This window comes from Nycticebus coucang, chromosome 3 (genome assembly GCF_027406575.1).
Source record: "Nycticebus coucang isolate mNycCou1 chromosome 3, mNycCou1.pri, whole genome shotgun sequence".
NCBI lineage: Eukaryota > Metazoa > Chordata > Mammalia > Primates > Lorisidae > Nycticebus > Nycticebus coucang.
Window position 1 is genome coordinate 12,785,055 of NC_069782.1, and position 16,794 is coordinate 12,801,848.

The 16,794-nt window shown below is 44.7% G+C and overlaps 2 protein-coding genes across 7 annotated transcripts in view; both read right to left on the minus strand.

The window, feature by feature from the left end:
- Nucleotides 1-2,176, minus strand: part of TOM1 (target of myb1 membrane trafficking protein) — a 41,145-nt gene extending 38,969 nt beyond the window's left edge. For 2 of the 4 annotated variants that reach the window (XM_053585926.1, XM_053585925.1), the window contains exon 1: nt 1,913-2,175. In XM_053585926.1, coding sequence (XP_053441901.1) covers nt 1,913-1,964 — 52 coding nt within the window. In that variant the 5' untranslated portion in view covers nt 1,965-2,175. Of the gene's footprint in view, nt 1-1,912 lie in introns of all 4 variants that reach the window. The other 2 variants (XM_053585924.1, XM_053585927.1) reach the window with 2 other exon arrangements.
- Nucleotides 2,177-7,142: 4,966 nt separating this feature from the next.
- Nucleotides 7,143-16,794, minus strand: part of HMGXB4 (HMG-box containing 4) — a 41,842-nt gene continuing 32,190 nt past the window's right edge. For all 3 annotated transcript variants that reach the window (XM_053584943.1, XM_053584942.1, XM_053584944.1), the window contains 3 exons: nt 16,494-16,660; nt 10,250-10,372; nt 7,143-9,245 (listed from right to left, as the gene is read on the minus strand). In XM_053584943.1, the coding sequence (XP_053440918.1) occupies nt 9,201-9,245; nt 10,250-10,372; nt 16,494-16,660 (335 nt within the window). In that variant the 3' untranslated portion in view covers nt 7,143-9,200. The remainder of the gene's footprint in view (nt 9,246-10,249; nt 10,373-16,493; nt 16,661-16,794) is intronic.

Genomic DNA, 16,794 nt, shown 5'->3' on the forward strand with positions numbered 1-16,794 from the left:
CTTTTCAACAACTGGTTGTCAACCCACCTGTATTAGCATCACCTGGGAACTGAAATTGGAGCACTCTACCCCAGACCTACAAAGTCAGAAACTCTGGGTGTGGGGCCCACTCATCCCTGCTTTAACAAGCCTTCCCCAGAATTCTGATGTGAACCACTGGGTTAGAAGATCCCCAAGGTAAGGCTCTTTCAGCGGTAAAATGTGGCTTGTGCTCTAAGATATTATGATTTAGTAGTATCCTCTTTGGATAGAAATATTTCTTGCCCTGAAAGGCAACCCTTCAGGGTAAGAAGAGAAGTTAAATTGCCTTTGACCAGCTGAAACCCAGCATCCACGTGAGCTTTCTCAGAAAGCCTCAGGATATGTGACTAACTTTGAAGGCATACCTTCTATTTTTTAAGTAGGAAGTCTCAGACTTGGCCTGTGATAAAGGCAGTGGTAACAGTAGTTGGAAAGGAAAGGTGAGAAGAGCTGCCTTCTCTTCTCAGCTCAAAATCTGACTCACTGTGGGGTGTGTGTAGCCTGGGGTGGGGGTGTCCTCTAAGAGTTCCCCTTCCTCTCCCTGGTCCAGGAGCTTCCTGGTGTTAACTCCTGGTTTGCCACCTCCCCCTTGGAGAGAACCGATTACAAAACCTCAGAAGAGGCACAAACAGCTCCGGCAGCAATTACAACATACAGCTGGGGTGACGGACTTCAGAGAGACGGTTGGGTTCCAAAACAGTCAAATAGAAAAAACGTCGGCTTCTGAGGTTCTAGTTTTCCTGACCTGGGCATAAGGTTAAAGGTCACCAGCAAGGCGAAGAGATAATTTCACAGTGATGCCATGATTTCTCGTGCAAAAAGGGGCACACCCAGACTGTCCCTGGAGAACTGTCTGCTGTTTGGGCCATGGCCTTTGTTGGGTCTGTCCCTTGTGGGGGCTCCAAATTATCAATTTCCAGGGAGTCCCACCCCTCACTGGGTGGTATCTCGGTAACAACGATTATAAGTACTAGGGCTTTTTAAAAATATAGCATTTGCCACGTGCCCGGCGCTTTTCCAAGTATTTCACATTAATTAATAAATTTAAGCCTCACGGAGGTAGGGACTGTAATTACCCTCAATTACATGGGAGGAAACCCTGGCCTAGAGAGGCTACGTCACAGAACTATGAGTCCCTGACAACAGGGTGCAAAGAACCACAGCCCAGCAGCCCAGCCAGAGTCAGGAGCCCTGGCCCGAGTGCTCGGCAGCCCCATCTACTCAGCAAACAGGGAGGCTAACCCAAGGGTTTCCAAGACCACTTTCGGGTCGGAGGTTCTCCGAGTCTGTGCAGGTCCATGCGAAGCTGGTTCGTGAAAGAAGCCAAGGTGGGCTCGTCCCGAGACCCGGGTCTGTAATGCCTGGCCTCCTCCAGGCGGGGCGGTGTCCTGGGCCCCTCCCGCAAGTCTCCCCCAAAGACGTCCCGTCCTAGGCTCCCGGGTCCTGGGAGAAGGAAATTCTAGCCTTCTCAGGTGTTCGACTCCAGAAAGCCCGGAGAGTCAGGAAAGACCCGGCAAGAGCCCTGGTGGCGGGACCCTAGCCAGCGCCCCGCGATCTGCCAACCACGTAGTCCCTTTAACCCCACAAACTTTCTCTCTCGATTCGGACCCCCCAGCGGGGGGGTCATATTGGCTGGGCCGCGGCCTCCTTGACCCGCCTTTCCTCTTTGCCTATCGGCTGTTGTAAGTATCCATCACATGCAGAGGCCGCCTAATGGCCCAGAAGCTTGCCAATCAAGGGTGGGCGGGGGAGACTGGGCGGAGCCGGCCGGGAAGCGACACGCCAGCCTCTTTGCCCTCCCTGCCTCGTTGCCTGGGGACCTGGAGGCGCCCGGGGACCAAGGCCAGGTGTAGAGCACCGGGACAGCCAGTACGGGGCTCCAGGGACTCACCAATGCGCTGTCCCACCGGAGAGTTGAACGGGTTCCCCAGGAGAAAGTCCATTGCCGCGACTGCCGCTGCCACCAATCCTGAGAATCAGCTGACAGTAACCGCCAGCGCCGCCAACCCGTCACGTGACGCGCCCGACGGCCCGCGGGGCGGGGCAGAGGGACTCCAGAGCTTGGCAGCAGGCCCCGCCCCGACGCACGAGGGTCCGGCCGGGGGCGAGGGCGATGACCGCCCTGGGCCGCTCTTGGCGTCGGCGGACGTCACGCACGACGTGGGGGCCAGGGTGCTCGGGCCTTTCTAAGCCACGCCCCTGACGAGTTTTAAATGGATTTCAGGGGCGTGGTCTGAAGGTCTCAAAGTACCTGGGAAACCGGTCTCAGACCAAGTGAATGACATGGGTAGGGTCACCCTAAAGCCCAGACTCTGAGTCCTTGGGCCCTCACTGCACACCTACCTACTCCTGGGGCGTCGATGTCCTCTCTAGGACTGTTGTCTCCCTTTCTGGGTGTGACTCTTCTATTTGATGTGGAGGAGGTCTCCTTACTCCAAGATGCACCTTGCTTGCAGCACAGATTCGCTTACCTTAAATAGGAGGCAGGGACCAGAGGTTTGTGATCCCTTGCGACTGAGAGTCAATTTAATGAATTGCAGGTAGGGACCCGCTAGTGCTCAGGATGGCAGAAACTGCACAGGTAGAGTCACGTGTGGGAACTCTGGTACCCATCCCTTCCATTAATTTGCTGTGTAAGCTCCCATTTTCTCGGTGATCAGATCAAGGACTCTTAACTCATATATATAAAAATACACACATGTACACACACACACATATATGTACTTTTTTAATTTTAAATTTCAGCTTGCTTGTTCATTCTTCTTCATTTGAAGTGTTTTGTTTTTCTTTTCTTTTTTTCTTTTCTGTTCTTCCTTTGGCGATTCTCTTTCCCTTTGCCTCCCCAGTAGCTGGGATTACAGACGCCCGCCACAACGTCCGGCTTCTTCTTTTTCTTTTTTTTTTTTGATGTTAGTAGAGACGAGGTTTCACTCTGGCTCACTCCTGCTCTCGAACCTCCGAGCTCAGGCAATCCACCCGCCTCGGCCTCCCATAGCGCTGGGACTACAGGCGTGAGCCAACACGCCCGGCCCATATATATACTTTATAAAGGTTATGGGCTTGAGAATTTGAAAAAACCATAAATCCTTCTGCCTTTTCTGGCAGTGATGAAATTTTGTTTATAACCTCAGGGAATTTCTGGGTCCCTGAAGTACAACTGTGGACCCCCACATTAAAAATTTCAAAGGCCAAAAAAAAAATTTCAAAGGCCAGGTGCAGCAGCTCATGCCTGTAATCCTAGCAGTCTGGGAGGGCCATCCACGAGGGTCACTTGGGGCCAGGAGTTCAAGACCAGCCTAGTAAGAGCAAGACAATGTCTCTGCTAAAAATACAAGAAATTAGCCTGTGTGGTGGGGCACACCTGTAGGCCCAGCTACTCCAGAGGCTGAGGCAAAAGGATGGTTTGAGCCCAGGAGTGAGGTTGCACACTGAGTTATGATAAAGCCACTCACTCCAAGCATGGGTGACAGAGCCAGCTTTGTGATTCTGATCTCTTCTAAAGATCATCCTTCCTGGCTGTGTACCCTGTGCCATATGTTACTCTACACCCTAGATAACTAGGTTATGGTTAGGATTTTTTCTTCTGATATACACTCCAAAAAATACAATACCCGTGGCCTTGATCATTTGGGCTGCTAGATGGCGCTGTATTATTTATTTTGCAGTTTGGCCCAGGGCTAGGCTTGAACCTGCCACCCCCAGTATATGGGGCCAGCACCCTACACCTTGAGCCACAGGTGCCACCCGACTTTAATATTTATTGATCATGGCTGGGCAAAATGGCTCACGCCTGTAATCCTAGCACTCTGAGGAGGGTGGATTGTCTGAACTCAATGGTTCCAGACCAACTTGAGCAAGTGAGACCCCATCTCTAAAAACATCTGGGTGTTGTGGTGGGTGCCTGTAGTCGCTGAGAGCTATGGCACCATGGTACTCTACCAAGGGCGTAGAGAGACTCTGTCTCAAAAAAAAGAAAACCCAACTAAATTAGGACTTAATCACTTCTGCACATTCACTTGTTTGAGCAGCCATGGTGTCTGATGTCTGTACTGTACAATGTAAAAGCTGTGCTCTTTGAAGTGTTTTCATGATGTTCATAAGACCTGTTAACAAATGACCTTTCCCCCCCACTAGTCCAGATGCTCCTTGAGGGCTGGGATACTATTTTGCTCACCATTGTTGTCTAACAGAAGAACCAGCACATGAAAATTTAAATCAATTTACCTTTTGTACATGGTATTTGGACTATAAAGGGGGCAATCTGTTTAAGATGACCTTTATGTCAGGTCCCTTCCATGTCTTTCTTCCTTCAGACATATTGATTGGTTGTATGGAATATACTCAGCATGAACTTCTTCTCGATTCTTCCAATCACAACCTTATCATCCCTGTGTTGGGTGGTAATTTGCTAGTTCTTTTAAGTGCTATTATTTTTTTCTTCTTTGAGACAGAGTTCAAGCTGTGGCCCTGGGTAGAGTGCCGTAGTGTCACAGCTCACAGCAACCTTAAACTCTTGGGCTTAAGCTATTCGCTTACCTCACCCTCCCAAGTAGCTGGGACTACAATGCCTGGCTGTTTTGTTGTTTTTTGAGACAGAGTCTCATTATGTCACCCTCAGAAGAGTGTGGTGGTGTTACTGCTCACAGCAACCTCAAACTTTTGGGCTTAAGCGATTTTCTTGCCTCAGCCTCCCAAGTAGCTGGGACTACAACGGCCGGCTATTTTTTGGCTGTAGTTATCATTATTGTTTGGTGGGCCCACGGTGGATTTGAACCTGCCAGCTCTGGTGTATGTGACTGGTTCCCTAGCCGCTGAGCTACAGGCGCCAAGCCATTGTTATTCTTCATGGTTGAAAATCAGAAACAACCCATATACCCCCAAATAGGAATTAGGAAGTGGACCATGCAAACAGAACACTTCAGAGCTATTCAAACAAAAATGGAATTAGGTGGACTCTAATCCACCATCCGGTAGGCAAGGATGTAAATAGCAAACCTTAAGTTAGTACAAACCTGATTAAAACCATTAAGTGTGTTAATAAGGAACCAACTCATTTAGTAAAAATTTCAGTTTACTTTTCCCTTTAAAGTGTTTTGGCAATATTAATATCATGTCTTACCTCACGAAAAAATAAACATTCAAGTCCCTTGAGGCTGACAGTCTGCATAAATGTAATCTGTCTTTTTTTTTTTGAGACAGTTTCACTTTGTCACCTTTGGTAGAGTGCTGTGGTGTCGCAGCTCACAGCAAGCTCAAACTCTTAGGCTCAAGTGATTCTCTTGCCTCAGCCTCCCAAGTAGCTGGGACTGTAGGTACTGGCCACAATGCCCAGCTATTTTTAGAGACAAGGTCTCGCTCTGGCTCAGGCTGATCTCAAACCGGTAAGCTCAGGGAATCCACCTGCTTCAGTCTCCCAAGTTATTATGTCCTTTAATCACTTATAGACAAAAAGGGACAAATACTGCTTCCAAAATTTAAAGGCAATAGTGTGAGAAGAAACTGAAATCCAGTTGGACGCTGGAATAATGCAAAGATCTCAGGTAGCTTTCCTACAATCACTTCAGTCAGGACTGAAGATAATGCATTCTGATGAATTACATAGATGATTCAAATTTGAAAGTAGCTTAGCGTAAAAAGAGTCTAGGTTTCCAGGTCAGCTGTACTAGTGCTTTTATTCTGGTTTTGCCATTTACTAGCTGTATAAACTTAGGAAAAAGTGCCTTTTCAGCATCTATCTCATCTGTTTTTTTTTTTTTTTTTTTTGAGACAGAGTCTCTCTGTTGCCCTTGGTGGAGTGCCATGGTGTCACAGCACATAGCAACCTCAAATTCTTGGGCTTAAGCAATTCTCGTGCTTCAGGCTCCCAAACAGCTGGGCCTACAGGCACCTGCCACAATGTCAGGCTATTTTTTTTTTTAATTGTTGTTGTAGTTATTGTTGTTTGGCAGGCCCAGGCCAGGTTTGAACCCGCCAGCCTCACTGTATGTGACTGGCGCCTAGCCCTAGCAGCTGAGCTATAGGCCCTGAGCCCATCTCCTCATCTGTTAAGGGGGATAATATAAGGCTTTAGGAAGGAGTAAGTAAACAGAGTATGCAAATCACTCTCACTAATAGTCATTCAGTGATACGTTAATCTCTGTCTTGCTGCCTCTCCATAAAATGTTAGCCTTTTAACCAGTCATTTTACAGGTATTTCACTATTTATGACCGTATCCGTGTATCTGCACTGGAAAGTCAACCAATCCCTATAGTCAATGTTCTTAATATTACTAAACATTCCTGTCAGGCTGGCTGGCTGACTGAAGGCTCGGAGGCAGGGAGGTGACATTAATGCTATTTTACAGATAGGGCTTTGAAAGCCTATAAAGATTAAGTGACTTATCTAACATCACTGATTAAGCCAGGACAGTGTCGAAACAGCAAGACACATATACTGATTCAGGTGCAACTCTTTTTTTTTTTTTGGCCAGGGCTGGGTTTGAACCCACCACCTCTGGCATATGGGACCGGCGCCCTACTCCTTGAGCGACGGGCACCGCCCAGGTGCAACTCTTATACAAGATTGATGAATGTTTTCTTGATTTAGGCCAATACCATAATGTACATAGTTTCATTTGCCAATAAACAGGGCCACAGTCATTGGATTCCGTGGGTTTGTCATCTGAAAAGTGAAAACAACAGCCTCTATAATGTAACAGTTAATAGAAACAGTGTAAGGTTTATGTCAGAAAAATAGCTAAGATTAAAAACTTGACTTCTATTCCAGGTTGACTTTTTAAATTTATTTTTATTTTTATTTATTTATATATTTATTTTGCAGTTTTTGGCCGGGGCTGGTTTTGAACCGGCTACCTCCGGCATTTGGGGCCGGTGCCCTACCCCTTTGAGCCGTAGGCGCCGCCCCAGGTTGACTTTTTTTTTGTGGTTTTGGCTGGGGCTGGGTTTGAACCCACCACCTACTCACTGAGCCACAGGCGCCGCCAACTTTTTTTAAAAGAATATTATGGTAGAAAAAAATAAAGAAATTATGGTAGGCTACAGAATGAAAAACAGGTTTTACAACTTTGTAGAAACAATAGTTAGCACAATTATGGAAAAGACGGCTGAGACTGGACTACAAATATTAAAAATGTGATTTTTAATAATATAAGTACAAAATTTTATTTCTTTATACAACTGTCACGGGATTTGGATCAAACCACTAGAATTTATTTAAAAAACAAAATAAAACAATGATATAAAAATTGCAAGAAGGTCTGAATCCAAAGTATTTCCTCTAATAGTACCAAATACCACAAGGTACAGATTATCATACAAATGTGTACAAATTTTAAATACAAATACAATAGGGCTGGGTTTCAAAGGAAAACAAACAAAAAGCAGGTCCTCATCAGGATTTCATTAACGTATACACATGACAATGGAAGGTCTAACTTCTTTTGTACTATTCACGCCTTCCAGGCCCCTCAAGCTGCCCTGTGTCAAACAGGAAACTCTCACAGGTACAAATGAGGCATGATGTAAGGTTCTAACATATAAAAATCATGCTAAGATTTGGGCTTTTCTTGATTTTTGGTTTCCAAACATTCCTGCTTCCTTCTCTGTTTCCCCAAGTACATCTCAAAACTACTCTTGATCTGAGAAAGGGATTCGGCAGCCAGAACACCTTTAAGCAGCATAGCCCTGTGACAATATTGGTGGGAGAAGGGAAGCAATGAAATAGGATGCACCATCACCAAAGATTTCCTTTGATGCTGCAGTGCTCTGTTTAGGCCAGGAGTAGAAAGCACAGTCACCTCAGAGCTTGGTTCATACCAAATTTAAAAGCAAACCTGAAGTGCTCAGCTGCCTTCTTTCCAACTTCGAAAAAAAAAGTCAAGTTCTTTGGGAATATGTGCAGCTGGGGACGGTAACATTCTCTTTATTTTACTTTTCTTGACATTATTAAAGGCCATGACGTTCTTAAAAGATTAGAATCCTAACATAATGATTCCTTTTTGAGGTACAATACCGTGATATGCACTAATAGATGATTTGGAGTTTTCGGAACAGACCAGAGGAAGGGAGAAATGACAAATCTGTATCTTCCACGTGCGGTTGCTGGTGGAGGCTTTTGTTATTAAACTATATATACAGAAATTTACAGGATAAATTAAAATCTAAGAGATTTAAAGAGTTAAATACACATAATTGAAATACACGTTCATACACACATAAATAAACCTACATGAGAATTGAGTACTATTTTTTGCAATTTACTTGTATGTGGAATGCTGAACATGGTCTATCTGCTCACCAGGGGAACCCAGAAGCTGATCCCAAGAATCATGCAGGGTGAAGTTTATCCACAACCACCAAGCAACTAAGCAGCAGCTTGTGGGACTTGGTATCTTAATGCTGCCAGTGAAAGATACCAGCTCTTGGTGTTGCAGACCAAATATTCTGGGTCAGCTCAGAACTTATGTAGGTTCAACTGGTGGCGCTGACAGCTTTACCCAAACCATTTCAAGGTATTTTTGCTGTCAGCACTTACATAACATGTTGGCCTCTAGTGAGGCTACCAATGATTACAATAAAATTTGAGACATGGACACCTGTATAGTAGGAATTAGAATAAAGCCCCTATTCAGTTCATCTAAACCATCTCAATAACTATCACGGGAATGAGTTTATTACCTCCCACCCAGGTCACTTCAAATTGAAAGGCTTTGTATTTTCAGTCAACTGGCATCCTCCCATAATCTTTTCCATTACATTTCAGACTGTAAGACAGGTAAGGCAAATGGTCAGTGACGGGTCTGGAGGTCCAACTGAGTGTGGAAAAATAATCACATTTTAGCTGTCCATTAAGAGATGCACTTGGCACCCACAGCAAGCCCCCAGCCCCCAAGTTACATTGATTTTTAAGGCAGATTTATCCACCACAGGAAAAAAGAATCCCAGGCCCATATTCATGCTGAAGTTTTCTCTTAGCTAAACCTTTGCCATTTCATAAAATTATTAAAAGCAAAGTAGTTACAGTCCTATGTATATATTATACATTTATATATATATATATTATGTATAGATAAAAAATTTAAAACCTACACCAAGAGGCCAGTGAAGGGGTTTGAAATAGTCATATATACACAAACCAGCAACGGTGCAGGATAAGGTTTCTGTCTCGGGATTCTTTGCCATCACAGTCCAGGCATGATGTAAGCAATGTTGTCTAGTGTGTTTGACTGAAAAACAAGGAGAAAAGGTTCAACTGAAGATCACTTTACTTTGATTTCCTGAGACATGTTTCTTTCTTTTGAGACAAAGTCTCACTCTGCTATCTAGAGTGCTGTGTCATCAGCCTACCTCATAGCAACCTCAAACTCCTCGATTAAAGCCATCCTCCTGCCCCAGCCTCCCAAGTAGCTGGACTACAGGTGCTCACCACGATGCCCAGATAACTCTTCTATTTTTAGTAGAGATGAGGTCTCACTCTTACTCAGGCTGGTCTTGAACTTCTGAGATCAAGCAATCCTCCCACCTTCACCTCCCAGAGTGGTAGGATTATAGGCTTAAGCCACTGCACCCAGCCCTGAGACATGTTTCTTTGTTTGAGGGGAGAGAAGAAAAAGATAAAGTGAAGTCAGAAAAAAACAGGGTAGGGCAGTGCCTGTGGCTCAAAGGGATAGGGCACCAGTCCCATATGCTGGAGGTGGTGGGTTTAAACCCAGCCTCGGCCAAAAACTACAAAAAAAAAAAAAAAAAAAAAAAAACAGGGTAAGGGTGGCACCTTTGGCTCAAAGGAGTAGGGTGCTGGCCTCATATACCGGAGGCGGTAGGTTCAAACCCAGCCCCGGCCAAAAAAATAAAGAAAAAACAGGGTAAGAATTAGGATGGCAACCTGTTGTCTGTTATGCTGGGAGCTTTTCTGCTGACTTCTCCCCCATTAATCCTGGTAAAAAGAAGAGGCAGGAAATTCCTATACTGTCTTTGTGTGTAGACTAGCCAACAGGAAACAGGGTGGCAGTACCTCAATGGCTAGAATCCTTTTCCCCAAATGGCATATTTTCTAGTTTCAGTGAAAACATGGCATTGGTTTCATAATGTAGTATCATGTTCCATAGGCTAGTACATCAAGGAAGCACCAGGTACTACAAAGCCTTATGAGCCTGTGCCTTACAGTGCTCAAAGAGGCAGGGCTTCTCTGACTTCCAATGGATCTGGCCCTAAAAATCCAAGGAAAACTCACCAAGACCTGTTTGGGACAGCCATTCAGCTCAGGTAGTTGTGTGGTCAGACATGCCAAGGGGCCAAGTGCACAGATGATGGAATCCAGAAGCACAGACAAACTGCCAGACACAGCCACCATGCCCTGAAAAGGAAAGCATTAACAAAGAGAGATTGTAACTCAAATCATACTGATGCTATCTCCCTGTTCTGATTAACTTCCTCACCTGGATCTTTAAGTCCCAGGCAGTTCTAATCATACAACATGAAATTTGCAGCAGAAATGCAAGTTGACTTTGATAACTCTGTAAGTTGTTTAAAAAGAAAACATTCACAGTACATTCCTAGGTTTCCTTTGTATATTCCTAACCCATTTTACCACTGATGGGACCTTGAGGACATCACTTAACTCCTGAACAGGAATAGTGACAATGCTTTACCTACTCTGGACAGCTGTTGACAAGATTTGTAAGATCATGTATGCCAAGTGTATCTGTTATAAACTCCAGAAATATAGCTGAGATGTGATTAGGAGAATTCTATAACCCTACATGTTAATATTTAACATATTTCCACATGTATGTGGCTTTTGGTAGCTGTTATCACTTTGAATTGTTCACATCTGAAAATAAGAGAATTCAGATCATTGTAAATTTTTTTTTTTTTTTTTTTGGCCAGGGCTGGGTTTGAACCCGCCACCTCCGGCATATGGGACCAGCGCCCTACTCCTTGAGCCACAGGCGCCGCCCAGATCATTGCAAATTTTAACATCTTGTATAATTCACATTGTCTATATATTTGTGATTCAAAGAGATAAATAAGATTATTTGCTGCAAATGCTACTGCCCAGCTCGCGTATAACTGGCTTTAATTAGAAGCACTGTGACATTAGGGAGGCAGCATAGCAGAGTCCCTAAGAGAATGAACTCTGGACTTGGGGGCCTCGGGGTCCACATCCTGGCTCTGCTACTCGACATTGCTGTATCTGGGCAAGTTGCTTCCTAAGCTGTGTCTGTCAAACACAGCACTAAGAGCATCTGCAGCACGCGTGGGATCGAGATAATAAAGTACCTAGGATGGTGCTGGTACATGGTAAGTATTTAAAATATCAGTAATTACTGCTATTATTTCCACTATCTTTACCTTCAAAACTGCATGTCTGGTGCTCCGCTGGGTCTCTCCTTTTGGATATTTCTCAATCTCAACAGGCCATAAATAACCTTCCCATTCAAACTCACCGTTCCTCCCAGCACCCATTCCTTTCCCAAGTCACCGCCCTTCACACAACTGCCCAGTCTCAAGGCCTCAGCCATCACCGACTCTTCCTTTCCCTCATCCTCCTTATCCAACATCTCCCCTCTGCACTTTTTGAGGCAGCAGCAGCATGGACCCTGAGGTCTTCAAAACATAGGGGCTGAACTCAAGAGCAAGTCACCTAACCTCTCTTAGGTCTGTTTTTTCTTCTATGAAAGAGGAAGGAAAATTCTGCCTCACAAAGCTGCTGTAGAATTAAATGAAATGATCCATATAAAGCATTCTGAACCAAAGCTGGCTGTGTTAGTATTCAATCAGTGTTGGTAAGTAGTGGTGTGTAACATTAGTCCATTACCTCTGCCCTACAGTCATTTATAACCACTATTTCATGTCTGACTCTCCTAATGGATTCTAGGCTCCTTGAGGGCAGGAGCCATATCCTATTCCCTTTTATGTCTCCTGATAAGTACCATTTTCCACATACTGTAACAAAAAGCTAGTGAAACCTATTGTTTCATCATTTTAGCAGTGAAACTCTTCTTCAAATAAACCTTGTATGGAACCCAAATATAACCAACAAGCTAAAAGATAGGGTTAAAGTAGAGGTGGGGACTGAGGCCTCAATGGCCTTCCTTTCATCCTACTTTGCAAAAGCCCCTGAGGCTGAGCAACAGATGCAGGCCAGTTTCTTTTTTTTTTTGTAGAGACAGAGTCTCACTTTATGGCCCTCGGTAGAGTGCCGTGGCTTCACACAGCTCACAGCAACCTCCAACTCCTGGGCTTAAGCGATTCTCTTGCCTCAGCCTCCTGAGCAGCTGGGACTACAGGCGCCCGCCACAACGCCCGGCTATTTTTTTGGTTGCAGTTTGGCCGGGGCCGGTTTCGAACCCGCCACCCTCGGCATATGGGGCCAGCACCTTACTGACTGAGCCACAGGCGCCGCCCAGATGCAGGCCAGTTTCTTACTTTGGAATGTCTTTAACATCTCCACAGGACATAGTCCTACTTATCCCTTAAGGTGCAGTCTGAATGCTACAAAGCTCCCCATTCCCCCAACTCTTTGCTCTCTAAAGGTACTTTAATGGGGTAAGTCAGCACACAGGACAAGATAAGCAGAGGGCTGGAAGTGAAGCAAGCTGGACTCTAGCTCTGTCAGGATAGCTGTATAAAACTTGTAATATTCACCTAAGTTCATTAGGTGTCAGGTATTCAATCTATAAATGAGCAAACTGTATAATCAATGATCCTTAAAGTATGATACAAATTTCAGGTAGTATACAAGGTCAGACAATTAAATTCATAAACTCATCCTAGAAAAAGTGCGACATGGGTGGCGCCTGTGGCTCAGTGAGCAGGGTGCCGGCCCCATATACCGAGGGTGGCGGGTTCAAACCCGGCCCCGGCCAAACTGCAACAAAAAAATAGCTGGGTGTTGTGGCGGGCGCCTGTAGTCCCAGCTACTCGGGAGGCTGAGGCAGGAGAATCGCCTAAGCCCAGGAGTTGGAGGTTGCTGTGAGCTGTGTGACGCCACGGCACTCTACTGAGGGCGATAAAGTGAAACTCTGTCTCTACAAAAAAAAAAAAAAAGAAAAAGTGCAACATACCTCATTGCTGACTATCACCATGGTCACATTCAAAGTACTCCCCCTGGGAAGCTATGCAATGATGCCAGTGCCTAGTCTACCCCTCAAAACAATTTTGGTATTTTTTCTCTGGAATGACCATCAGAGCTATTGTTATATAGTACACAAAGATAAAACATGCAACAATAATAATGAATGCCACTCAGCAAGACACCGCCACAAATCAACATGAACATAGCTAGGAGACATGGATATATTCAAGGTTATGAAAGCCTACCAAGGGCGGCGCCTGTGGCTCAGTGAGTAGGGCACTGGCCCCATATACGGAGGGTGGTGGGTTCAAACCTGGCCCCGGCCAAACTGCAACAAAAAAATAGCTGGGGGCGGCGCCTGTAGCTCAATGGAGTAGGGCGTAGGACCCATATGCCGGAGGTGGCAGGTTCAAACCCCGGCCAAAAACTGCAAAAAAGGAAAAAACAAAACAAAACAGAAATAGCCAGGCATTGTGGCAGGCACCTGTAGTCCCACTTAGGAGGCTGAGGCAAGAGAATAGCTTAAGCCCAAGAGTTTGAGGTTGCTCTGAGTTGTGATGTCACGGCACTCTACCGAAGGTGACAAAGTGAGACTCGGTCTCTTAAAAAAAAAAAAAAAAGAAGGAAAGCCTACCAAGTTGTACAGTGCTGCCAATGTAAGTGGAATGTGCCAAGCTTGTGAACTTAATTGTGAGAACTTGTACGCTATGATGGTCATTCCAGAAAGAATTCCAAAATTTTCTAATGACCATTAGAATATGGCTCGGCACCCATAGCACAGTGGTTATGGCTCTTGGGCTCAAGTGAGTCTCTTGTCTCAGACTACACAGAGGCTGGTGGGTTCAAACCCAGCCCGGGCCAGCTAAACAACGACAAATGCAACAAAAAAATAGTTGGGTGTTGTGGCGGGCGCCTGTAGTCCCAGCTACATTGGTGGCTGAGGCAAGAGAATCACTTAAGCCCAAGAGTTTGAGGTTGCTGTGAGTTGTGACACCACAGCACTCTACTCAGGGCAATGTGGTGAGACTCTGTCTCAAAAAAAAAAAAAAGAGGGCGGCGCCTGTGGTTCAGTGAGTAGGGCGCCGGCCCCATATGCCGAGGGTGGCGGGTTCAAACCCGGCCCCGGCCAAACTGCAACGGAAAAATAGCCGGGCGTTGTGGCGGGCGCCTGTGGTCCCAGCTACTCCAGAGGCTGAGGCAAGAGAATCGCGTAAGCCCGAGAGTTGGAGGTTGCTGTGAGCCGTGTGACGCCATGGCACTCTACCGGAGGGCGGTACAGTGAGACTCTGTCTCTACAAAAAAAAAAAAAAAGAGAGAAAAGGGCAGTGGCCCCATATATCGGAGGTGGTGGGTTCAAATCCAGTCCGGGCAAAAAAAAAGAAAGATACTAGAATATGACCCTTGCAATAGCAAGGACATCACTATAAAAGCATGGATAAATTTATTTAAATAAAACTATGAGGTAAGTGACAGTACAAGTGGTACACAGAAATTGCAAAATTGTGGGGACACATGCAAATGTTTAAGTTCTGGGAAAAAGTGAACTAAAGGGGGACTGGGGAATGACTATTAATGGGTATGTGGTTTCTTTGGGAAGGCAATGAAATGTTCTGAAATTATATTACAGTGATGGGTCCACAATTCTGTGAATATACTAAAACCCATTAAATTTTTCACTTTAAAAGGGTGAACTTTATGATACATGAATTATAGCTCAATAAGACTGTTAAAAAATAAATGGACTAGAGAATCTGCACAGTCAGACAGAGTATTAGCTATGGTAATATAAGAATGATTAAATATGAAATCACAGAATATTTTATTCCAGAAATACTTACATCCATCCTTATCTTGCGCCTGCATAAAGTGCTCAAGTTCTTTTTAGACATGCTAAATTTTTGTTTTTATTTTTTTGAGACAGTCTCATTTTGTTGAGTGCTGTAGTGTTACAGCTCACAACAACCTCAAACTCTTGGGCTCAAGTGAGTCTCTTGTCTCAGCCTCCCAAGTAGCTAGGACTACAGGCACCTGTCACAATGCCTGGCTATTTTTTAAAGACGAGGTCTCGCTGTGGCTCAGAATGGTCTCAAAGTCGCGAGCTCAGGAGTTCAAGACCAGCCTGAGCAAGTGCAAGACCCTGTCTCTAAAAATAGCTGAGTGTTGTGGCAGGTGCTTGTAGTCCCAGGTACTTGGGAGGCTGAGGCAAGAGAATCGCTTGAGCCCAGGAGTGTGAGGTTGCTCTGAGCTATGACACTATGGCACTCTATCGAGGGTGACAAAATGAGACTGTCTAAAAAAAAAAAAACTGGCCAAAAAACTTAAATACAGCTTCTGTGGCCTTTGGCATTTTTATTTACTTACTTACTTATGTATTTATTTATTTATGAGATAAGAGTCTTGCTCTGCCCCAGTAGAATAGTGGCTTACTGCAACCTCAAACTCTGGGCCAAGATGATCCTCCTGTCTCAGCCTTTCAAGTAGCTGAGACTACAGGTGTGTGCTACAATGCCTGGCTAATTTTTCTGTTTTTTTTTTTTTTTTTTTTCCTCTCACCCATGACCTCCAGCAATACTCCCACCTTGGCATCCCAGAATCCTAGGATTACAGGTGTGAGACACCATGCCCAGCCTGTTAATTTATTTGTTGAATAATAATTCAACTTCCACACAGAAGCAAGTGATTAGTTTTATATTGCTACCAAAATGGCTTTAGTAACTTAGACCAATTTCTTTGCTGAAAAGTCTAATGAGAACTCGGTAGAACGCTGAACTACTGTACTACTGAGTTAGCTAAGAGGGCAATAAGGTTAGAACTGAATATGACAATAGAAATGGAACACAAGAGCCTCACAGTTTAAGTGATTTTGAAATTGAAGCCAAAAGGGACAAAGATCGCCCTAGCACTGCATACTTCAAGTGTAGAGTAATGAAGAGCTTGGAACCTCAACTTCTTTACTTTTGCTACCTATTTTCAAAGTAGGGGATCTCTATTGATTCCCCTATACAACCTATCTAATCTGCCTATTCAAAACTTGCTGGAAATGCACAGAAAAATTAAAATTCTCTTAGAAGTACAAGTGTTCAAAAGTGCTATGGGATTTGTACTTATCTTTTCCACTGCATTGAAGAAGAATTCAAATAAGTTACAGGGCATTCTAACTTCTTTTTATGCCACCGTTTCAATAGGATAATATTAGTATGAACTTTGAGAGCTAATAGGTAGATTTCCAAACCTCTAGGTTAATTTCTGTTACCATTATATTTTCTTTCTAACTGCATCCTGAGTACCTGACACAATTTAGCATAAAGTATTAACAGTTGTTCAGTGAATGTATGTGGAATGAATGAATGAATACAAATTACACAGGGGAGAGTAATGAGATGACAGTTGCACTCACCTCGGTTTCCTGCAGGCGGTGTCCAATGAGGCTGAGGGACTCTCCTAACAACTGAAGATGAGCAGCAACATCAATAGGCTCTGTCTCGGGGGCTTTGGCTGGCGAGGCTGGCAACAGCATGGTGGTGGGTGGAGACTTCTTTTGGGGTGACAATACTGCAGAAGAAGCTGAGAATGGTGGGAGGGATGAGGCAGTGAGGTAAAACTTGCCTATAGCCAGGAACACGACCAAACGTGTTCTTCCTGATTTCTTTTTATGAACTATCCCAGGCATTAGGAAAACTATGGCCAGAAGGCTAACC